At 49.8% G+C, this 9,250-nt stretch overlaps 2 protein-coding genes across 2 annotated transcripts in view; one reads left to right on the forward strand and one right to left on the reverse strand.

The window, feature by feature from the left end:
- LOC118155226 (uncharacterized) overlaps nt 1–390 on the reverse strand; it is a 27,576-nt gene extending 27,186 nt beyond the window's left edge. The window contains exon 1 of the mRNA XM_035306677.3: nt 302–390. Within this exon, the coding sequence (XP_035162568.1) occupies nt 302–390 (89 nt within the window). The remainder of the gene's footprint in view (nt 1–301) is intronic.
- On the forward strand, nt 194–8,772 carry KLF6 (KLF transcription factor 6). The gene is made up of 4 exons (XM_002750002.5): nt 194–490; nt 3,179–3,752; nt 5,172–5,295; nt 5,732–8,772. Exons 1-4 carry the CDS (start codon nt 389–391, stop codon nt 5,781–5,783), a joined length of 852 nt encoding a protein of 283 aa, XP_002750048.1. The 5' UTR covers nt 194–388; the 3' UTR covers nt 5,784–8,772.
- The last annotated feature ends 478 nt before the right edge of the window (nt 8,773–9,250 follow it).

Raw genomic sequence — 9,250 nt, forward strand, 5'->3', positions numbered from 1 at the left:
CGCTCGCGATTGGCCGGAGCTGACATCATCGGCGCGCGGCCCCCGGGCCGGGAGCCACGGGATTGGGCTGCGCGCGGGGCGGGCGCGGGGCGAGTCACGTGGGGGGGAGGGGGAGTGGGGGGAGCCAGGCGGGGGCGGAGGGGGAGGCTGGCAGCGGAGCTTTGAATAGGGAAGTTTTGCAGGGGTTACGTTTGCAGTCAGTCCGGTGTTTGCAAATATTGTGTGGGCTCCGCGCGCTGCGGGCTGCGGGAGGGTCCGGCCCAGCGTCTCTTCGAGTCCGGAGTTTGCATGAAACTTTCACCTGCGCTCCGGGGAGACTTTCGGCTCCGGCTCCCACCGCGCGCCTCGCCACCCTCGCGACCGCGGGCTGCGTCCCACCCGGCCCGACATGGACGTGCTCCCCATGTGCAGCATCTTCCAGGAGCTCCAGATTGTGCACGAGACCGGCTACTTCTCGGCGCTGCCGTCCCTGGAGGAGTATTGGCAACAGGTAAACGCGGCCGGCCGCTGTTCCCTGCGGGCGCCGGGGCGGGGGGCTCGGGCCGGGGCGGCAGTTCGGGGTTCAGACCCGGTGCTCTCTGCGGTCCGCCGGGCCCTGGCCACGGCTGTCACCGGGGGAGCGGGCGCAGCGCCCCCGCCTATCGACCCTCCAGCCCGCGAGCCGCGTCCGCCCAGGAAGCCCCAACTCCGACGCAGCCCGGCCGAGCCCCTGGCACGAGTTCGGAGCCTGTCCCCGATCCAGACGCCACAGCTGGAGCTTGTCATGGGGACCAACTTGCTCTGCCTGCCAAGGGTTTTTTGTTTTTGTTTTTTTTTTTTAAAGGGATTTTGTTTTTGTTTTGGTTCTTGGTGCTAGCACATAACAGCTTTTTTAAAAATACCACATTTTGCCAGCAGAATGTAGACCAGCTTTTTTTTCCTTTCGTTTTTTAAAAAACTCTAGATTATTTCCAGTGTTTTCCCCTCTTTGGAATGCCTCACGTTTCCCCTAGATCTGCCTTATTTGTCTCACCTACTTCTCTGGTTGACCGAGAAAAATAAAAATAAACAAAACTGTGTACACACCAGTGACTTGTCAGTCTTGTGACAATGAGCCCGTCCAAACTGCTTCAAGTCTTAGTTTGGGAAAAAGGACCTGGGTTTCCGACATTGTCGTAGAACTGCAATTTTGGGGCATTGGAAATTTAAGAAACTTACCGTGTTCCGAGCTTATTGCTAGCATCTCCCCGGGGGAGAGGGACTGACACTCGTCCCATTGTCTCTCCAGCGATCGCGGGAGGGTTTGCTGTTGTTTCCCTGCCCTGCTGTGCTGTTTGTTTTTCGCCACAAAGTGCATTGCCAAATCCAGTAGAGGCTGTGGGTTTCCAAGCCTTGAAAGCTTTGAGGAGGATGAAATGCAGGCTGTTGCAACCTTCACATGCCTGCTTAATTGTTCACAATCCCCTCCTGCCTTCTTCCCCCTTCCCCCCTCTCCCCACACTTATTTTTTTTTTCCTCCTCAAAAAGCTGCTCCCTGGGACGTGATTGAAATTGATCTAAGTAGTTTCCTTCGGGCATTTGGGATTTGGGCAAACGGCCAGACCTGGCTCCTGGTCGCCTTCGGAGGCTTTTAAACTCTGAGAGCTTCGTTCAGGGTCCGGGTGCTCATCAGCGTAATGGAGATTTTAAATTAGCCGGATTATTAAAGTTTAACAAGATCTCCATAAATGTGCTTTTCTTTTTTTCTTTGGAAAATCAATAAAATATATCGTTGCTGCCTGTCTTCAGAACAGCTGTAGTGTGCATTGTAACTCAGACGCCTAGTTTCAGGGAAAAGGGCTACCGTGATTTTTCCCGTGTGCTTGCTCACCCCGGCTGTGCGCGAGCCTGGGAGGGGGAGGGCTTGCCTGCGCCAGGAGAGAAGCACACTGCTAAGTCAGCCCGAGCCCCTGGGGTAGGCTGCGCTCTGGGCTGTGGGTGCCTGGAAAATGAGATGCTCACCAGAGCAGTTTGGTGTAGAAACTGAAATCAGTAGAATTGCCAGTAGTATAGATAACCTTATATGGACATGCAGGCGACTGATCTGGTGAAAATCGGGGCAGACATAATTTAATCCTAAAATGTTTCCTACCATTTTTCTTTTCCAGTGGCTAGAAAGTTTGAAATGGTGGGGAGAGGGGATGCTGATCTCGGCAGTTGTAGCTTCTTGAAAGGTTGGTTGCGGGGCTGGGGAAGGGGCACCGTCCATGCCACACTGCATGTCCATTTGAGCTGGGTCCTTACTTGGCTGCTGATCAGAATTTCAAAAGGAAGTCTCCTCTGGCATTGCGTGAAAGAAACAGGAGTGATGACTCATGCCATTGTACTCTTGGCCAGTAGATAAAGTTCTTGTTCATTGTGGGACTCCCAGCAGGCCGTGGAGTAATTTCCCCTTGCCTCCTTCACAATAGCAGATGGCCACGCTGGAATTATTTCTGCACTCCTGTTGTTGAAGTTCCTTGTTTTTCTGTGATCACTGCAGAAGTAATTAAAGTTCTGTGGCATGCAAGGCCCTGCAATTGGGAATGGCATTCTGTGCAAACGTAGGTCTTGGCTGCACAGGAAATGGGTGGTTTCTCTGCAGCTCCATTTGATGCCCCTGAATACAGACAGCTGCTGTCTCCTCTCCCCGAGTGTGGTCCTGTCTTGTCAGTGTGTCCCCAAGGAGGTCCCCCAGAACACGCTGTGTGCTATGCAGTCTTTCTGTCTTGTTGTGTGGGTATCTGTGGGGTGTGAAGGGTGGATGGCTGGGGCTGTCCTTAAAACACATGGTTCTTGACAATGTCAGATCGTCTGGTTGAACCTGTTGGGGGGGGTTGTGTGTGGGGCCGGTTCTCTTCCTGTGGTTTCATGGGAAACATCAACACTGGTAACTACAACAGAAAAATGGGCTTAGTGATTGTCACCCATTGCGGCCGCTGGCCCAACACTGGGAAAGGCAGAAGGTTCACCCCCCTGACTTCTCCTCTGAATTCTCACCATTGCTAGAAATAGATTTCCTGTAACTTCCGTGAGGACACGGATGCTTAATTCCACCATGTTTTGCCCTGTAGTGACCGGGCAGCAGTGATCTGCCCTTCATTCTTGCATGCTTTTGGAAATTGCTTTTGCTTTTGGTCGCCATAGCCGTCATGTGCCTTCTCTGGTTCATTTTGCGCAGACCTGCCTAGAGCTGGAACGTTACCTCCAGAGCGAGCCCTGCTATGTTTCAGCCTCAGAAATCAAATTTGACAGCCAGGAAGACCTGTGGACCAAAATCATTCTGGCTCGGGAGAAAAAGGAGGAATCCGAACTGAAGATTTCTTCCAGTCCTCCGGAGGACACTCTCATCAGCCCGAGCTTTTGTTACAACTTAGAGACCAACAGCCTGAACTCAGATGTCAGCAGCGAATCCTCTGACAGCTCCGAGGAACTTTCTCCCACAGCCAAGTTTACCTCTGACCCCATTGGCGAAGTTTTGGTTACTTCGGGGAAATTGAGCTCCTCCGTCACCTCCACGCCTCCATCCTCTCCAGAACTGAGCAGGGAACCTTCTCAACTGTGGGGTTGTGTGCCCGGGGAGCTGCCCTCGCCAGGGAAGGTACGCAGCGGGACTTCGGGGAAGCCAGGCGACAAGGGAAGCGGCGATGCCTCCCCTGACGGCCGGCGGAGGGTGCACCGGTGCCACTTTAATGGCTGCAGGAAAGTTTACACCAAAAGCTCCCACTTGAAAGCACATCAGCGGACGCACACAGGTCAGTGCCCACACGGGCCCCGGAGGGCGGCCACTGGTGGGCGCCACTGCCTTGCACCAGCCCCTGAAGGTGCCGGGGGCTGACCCCACAGGATATGGTCAGAGCAGACACATCCTCACTTCCTCAGAGCTTTTCCACCAAAGCACTGGGTCTTTTTGGAGGTCATAGTAGAGTCCTAAAAGCCGGACTTCTGAGCTGGATAAGTGTTTAACACTGTTCAGATTAAACAGGCGAGAGACTAGGTCATATTCTCCATGGACACCCAGCCCTCCACCCCCACCCCGCTGCCGTTCCCGGTTACCGAGGCCACTGCCTGTTCACCAGGGCACACGACAGGCTACCTTGACTTGCCCTCGGGTTTCTTCAGTGGAACTCAAGGGTCAGGACAGAGGGTTGCACGGCAGCGTGGAGTGTGTGGTTTGCTGCTGATGGCCCGAGGCCCCGGGGGGACCGGCCTGCTCTAAAGCAGCAGCATTCACCAGTGGGTGTTTGCTGAGACTCTCTGTGTGTCTCAGGCAGCCTTTGTTTCTGATACCGCTGGAAGCAACAATTTCTTTATGAAATGCCGTTCCTTAGGTGAGAGTGCCGTTTAAGAATACCTTGACAATACACTGGGTTAATCGATAAGAAGGCACAGAAAATTTAGAGCTGGGAGGGAGCTTAGTGGTCACGTGATGCAGACTCTTATCAGTAGGACAGCAAATTGCTGAGAGTCAGAGTCCCAGGCAGGCTTGGTGACAGCTGAGATTGGGATCTGGGCGGCCCGAAGCCCAGGCCCGGGCCTGTCTCAGCATACTCCGGGACTGGCCTGGCGACGTTGTATTCTCAGGCCACACTTGTGTTAAATTCATATTTATCATTTGACCAAGGAATGAGGTCGATCCAGCTGTTGGGTTGCCATTTAGAGAGTAATTCAGAGGCCTGGCACTGGGGCTTCCCAGAAGCTGGTCACTTCTGTTTTGTAGAAATGGAGAAGGTCCCCGAGGAAAGTGCAGAGACTCATTCCATAGGAGGTGAGGAGGGAACGGAAATGTGCTTGGGAGAAGCAGTTGCCATGGAGAAGACGATAGCTCTGCCTTTGCGGGACTGTGGGTCTGGCTGGCTGGCACCTCTTCCTGCCGGCATCTGGCTGGTCTGAGTCGTCGTCATTCTCCACGTTAGCTTTGATTACAGCACCATGGGCTTCGCCAAAGCTATGTCCCTTGGACAGTAGTGGGAGACCTGAGACTGGGTCAGGAAAGAGCTCCTGTCGTCTCACTGAGGCTGCCAGTTACTGTCCTCCATGGATGCATGTTACCGCTGGCAAAAGCCACTGGGACCCTGACCTCGCATCCCACCCCTGTGGCTGTCGCTGCCTTTCCTGCTTCCCTCTGTGGGTCAGTAAAGTCATGGCCCGCTTTTCCTGTGCTCTCTTCCCAGGAGAAAAGCCTTACAGATGCTCATGGGAAGGGTGTGAGTGGCGTTTTGCAAGAAGTGATGAGTTAACCAGGCACTTCCGAAAGCACACCGGGGCCAAGCCTTTTAAATGCTCCCACTGTGACAGGTATGTGCATGTGGACGACACTGGGCAAGGAGCGTGGGGCTTGGGAGAGTGATGAGCAGGGCTGAGGAGGCATGCAGGGTGCAGGTGAAGGAAGGCACGCACTTTCCTATGTGTGCACATGTGTTTTCATGCCTGGGACTTTTTAGAAAGTCTCTGCTGTGCTCATTGTCCATGGTTAGGAAGAACTTCACTTCCAATTTGAAGATTGAAGTCCGTTCAGCTTCTCCAAAGCACTCTCCAGCCAGTGACGGGAGACACCCTGAATTCACATTCCTATCAGTGGGTGTCTCCTGTCCCTGAAAACATGGATGAGGCCTGGGAGAATTCCCGCTTTCCCTGCAGGGGGTTAGGCTGGGCAGGGCAGGGAGGTGAGGGCCTGGTCCGGATCACTGAAGGGATGGGAACCTAACATCTCTGCTTCTCATTTGCCCTGCAGGTGTTTTTCCAGGTCTGACCACCTGGCCCTGCACATGAAGAGGCACCTCTGAGGGAGCAGAGAAGTGGATCCCGTAATCCCGTAGGCGAAAAGGCTTCCGGGCTGAGAGCCGGCCGTGGAAGGAGGGATGCGTGTTCCAGCCGAAGCATGCCGTCTGCACCCTACCCAGTAGCCTCCAGGGCCTCTCCTTGGAAGGTCTTTTGAGGGCTGCCAAAGTCCTGTAAGAAGCGGCATAGCACCCGTGGTGCATGGTGTGTGGGTAACCCTGGACTCGCCACTGGTACCCGACTTTCCGAGTGGCGACTAAGCCTTTGCCGTGAGCATGCGCACTGAGAATGTTAATGGTTGGGTTGATTGTATGCTGAGGATCTATTACTGACTGTATGATGAGGCCAACTTTTTTCCTTGCGGTCAGCAAGACTGCAAGAGTTGGGAAAAAAGTCGTTTGAATGTTTTGTGTGTAAGGAGTATACCATGAGATGAGATGACCACCAATCATTTCCTGGGGGGGAGGGGGTGTCTGCACCTTAGGAAAAAACAAAAATCAAAAAAACAAAAAAAAAAACAAAAACAAAAAAAGAAGGAAAATCTTGGAGGGTGGGCGTGGGAACTCAGGACCCAGAGTGGTGAGTGGTGTGGGGAGGGAGAGCCTCTCTTTCCCTCTCCTGTGTGAGAGGAGCTGTTAGTGTCTGGTGCAGCTATTCAATGTGCAATGTGTCAAGTAGCTTGTTTTACACGCTACAACATAGCTCATTTGTAACCCATTGTATAAGCTGTGTATTTACAAATATAACACAACAGTTTAACTTTTCCTTAGAATACAAAAAGTCATGCATGGTCTGGGGAACTATATGCTTTTCCATTTTTAAGTCAGGACTGCAATGCTGATTCACTCAATGAGCAGCTGAGATCCAGTCTGTCTAATACAGTGACCCCTAGCCACCCGGGCCTGGCAATATACAGTTCTTTTCCCCTCCGAGTTTGTAACACTCCCCTTCCAGAAAGGCATTGCGCAACACAGGATTATTTTTAAATGATTCCGAATTTGGATTAACGTTTTGGAGAATTTTGTGATGCCCTTAGTAGAACTTGGACACGTTGTTGAGTGTCGCAAAGCTGGGGCTGGGAATTGCTGGTCTAATGTTGCATTAGACTAAGAACCTAAAATTTTTCTCAGTTGGGTGGATAAAACCACTAATGCTTAGAAACTGTTTTCTCATGCAGCTACGTTTCTCTTATTTATGCCTTGAGGACTAATTTCTGGTTTTCTAGCTGTAAATGCACTGTTGACCTTCATAATGGTGCCTTACGCAAGCGATCCCTTACGTGGGGGTCTCATACAGGGGTGTGGGCGATGCGTGCTTTATTAAGGCTCTCTTTTCACCTGGCAGTGTACTGTATCAACGTAAAATACAGAAACAAAAATCTCTCTGAGGTCCTCCTTCACAAAGACATGGAGCAAAACTCCCTTCACATGTCAGTATTTGGTCAACATTTTAGACAACTTGATGGTCAGTGTTAATGTGGAAAACATGAAAATGGAAAAATCTGACCAATTCTGCCACCTCGAGACTTTCATGTAGACCTTGCACAATTGTATAGATTACACACCGGCTGTATTTAATATGTAACATTTTCACACATATTAAAGATACAGAAGTATAAAAAAAAACCCAATGTTAATGTATTTGCTTGAAAGGCACAAGTTTCACATATCTGTCTAGCTATCTGTTGGTAATACAGAAAGTATACTATTTTAAAAAAGTGGGCAGAATTCTTGTGTATGTATATTTGTGTCTATAGTATGTGTATGTGTGTATATATATATATATTATATATAGATAATATATAAATATTTTTTTTAAGGAGAAACTAGAATGTTTAGCTAGAAAATTTCACAGCCTGTGAAGAAGTATTTCAAAATGGCCATAAAGGAGGTAAAAATGAAAACCATAACCTAACTTTTATAGAGGCTTTATCTTTAATTTAACGATTTACAGAGGACTTTCTCTCTTGAATCTGTTCCGGGCTGCCTGCTTTGTCCATCAGGTGGGCAAGTCTGGAATGGGGCACGTTCGGCCTTTCAGAAGTGGCCTGAACAGAATAGTGGAGCCCAGGCTGGACTCAGACACACTAAGGTTTTGATTTGGAATTTCAGCCTTATTAGAAGATCTAACCTAAGAGTAAGCTAGCCACAGGGATTCTTTTGTAGAACACTTTTTATGCAGATGAAGCTATTTTTTCCAGCGTGTAGATTCTTCCAGTTTTTCCGAGGAGTAATTTCCCCGAATTGGCATACCACAGCGCCGACAGCTGATACTTCACCCGGCTGCCGGCCTGTGGGTGTGGTTCTTTGCTTTATATATATATACACACATGTGAGTCTGGCTGGGCTGGTATTTTGTTTGATCTTCCTGGAAATGAGCAATGACTAATGCTCACATAACTGTGTTTTTTTTGTGTTGTTGTTTTTTTTTTTTTTAATCTGGGCTGATGAATACATTTACCTAAGAAACTCATTTCATTTTGCTTGGGGGAAGTGCAGTTTTCTTTTGGCAGTTCAGAATCCAAACACTTGATTTGCTGGGTTTGGAAAACTCCTTTTTTGGCCTTCTGTGTGCTTAGCCATAGCAATTCCATTAAGCAAGAAGGTAAACAAAAGACAAAAAAAAAACTTGCACTGGCTTGTCTCACTTCTGAAACACGTCGGAGCTGTTTGCCTGGGTGGGGCTGGGTACCGTACCTGTCAATGCCTGTGATTTTCATAATTAGCACGTACCTAAAGAAGTACATTCTGTTCAGGTGATAACTGAGCCTCAATCAAGCAGAAACTTTTTGCTTGAAATGAAAAAAAAAAAATTTCTATTAGTGAAATTTCTTTTTTTTTTTTTTTGGAAGCACCCTGTTATCTAAAGAATCTTTGTAAGATTTTTGTAAAATTTTGTTTTACAAGATTTTATTTGAAATTGTTTTTTGCAAGATTGTTATATTTCTGTATGAATGTATTTTTTATTGGAATAACATAAAAGAATTCTTATCAGCATCTTGAGTCTGGTTGTTTTTTGGGGGAATGGGGTTGTTGGAACAAATCCCTGCTGCATTCATCGTTCTGGCTTCCTCCTGGGGGAAGTCTCCACTGTACAGCCCTGAGAACCACTCACCTACCCCAGCCGCTTCCTCTCCACTTTCCATGGCCCGTCCTGGGAGCTGAGGGATGTCAGCCAGCCGGACATTGCCCTCACGAATGCATCAAATTCTCTTCTCCCAAGACTGAGAAAAACAACCTCCAGGCTGTGGGCACAGTAGAGAAACATGCCAGGTTTTATCTTCCATGGCTCAAGCCTTGCAGACGCATCTGCACAATGACAAACTGGAGTGCTTCCCTGTCACTTCTTGTGCTCACAGCCTGCTCCAGTTCTGCAGCTAGAACTGGGCCTGCCTTCCCCAGCCAGACCTGCCACACACCTGGCTGAGGTGGATCTGGGAGGGGTGGAGGAGACAGGGACTCCAGGCCAGAGG

Source organism: Callithrix jacchus, chromosome 7 (assembly GCF_049354715.1).
Source record: "Callithrix jacchus isolate 240 chromosome 7, calJac240_pri, whole genome shotgun sequence".
NCBI classification, from domain to species: domain Eukaryota; kingdom Metazoa; phylum Chordata; class Mammalia; order Primates; family Cebidae; genus Callithrix; species Callithrix jacchus.

Coding starts and splice junctions, on each gene's coding strand:
- KLF6 (XM_002750002.5), top strand. CDS start 389: ATGGACGTGCTCCCCATGTGCAGCATCTTCCAGGAGCTCCAGATTGTG. Junction 491..3,178: donor TGGAGGAGTATTGGCAACAG/GTAAACGCGGCC, acceptor CATTTTGCGCAG/ACCTGCCTAGAGCTGGAACG. Junction 5,296..5,731: donor AAATGCTCCCACTGTGACAG/GTATGTGCATGT, acceptor TTTGCCCTGCAG/GTGTTTTTCCAGGTCTGACC.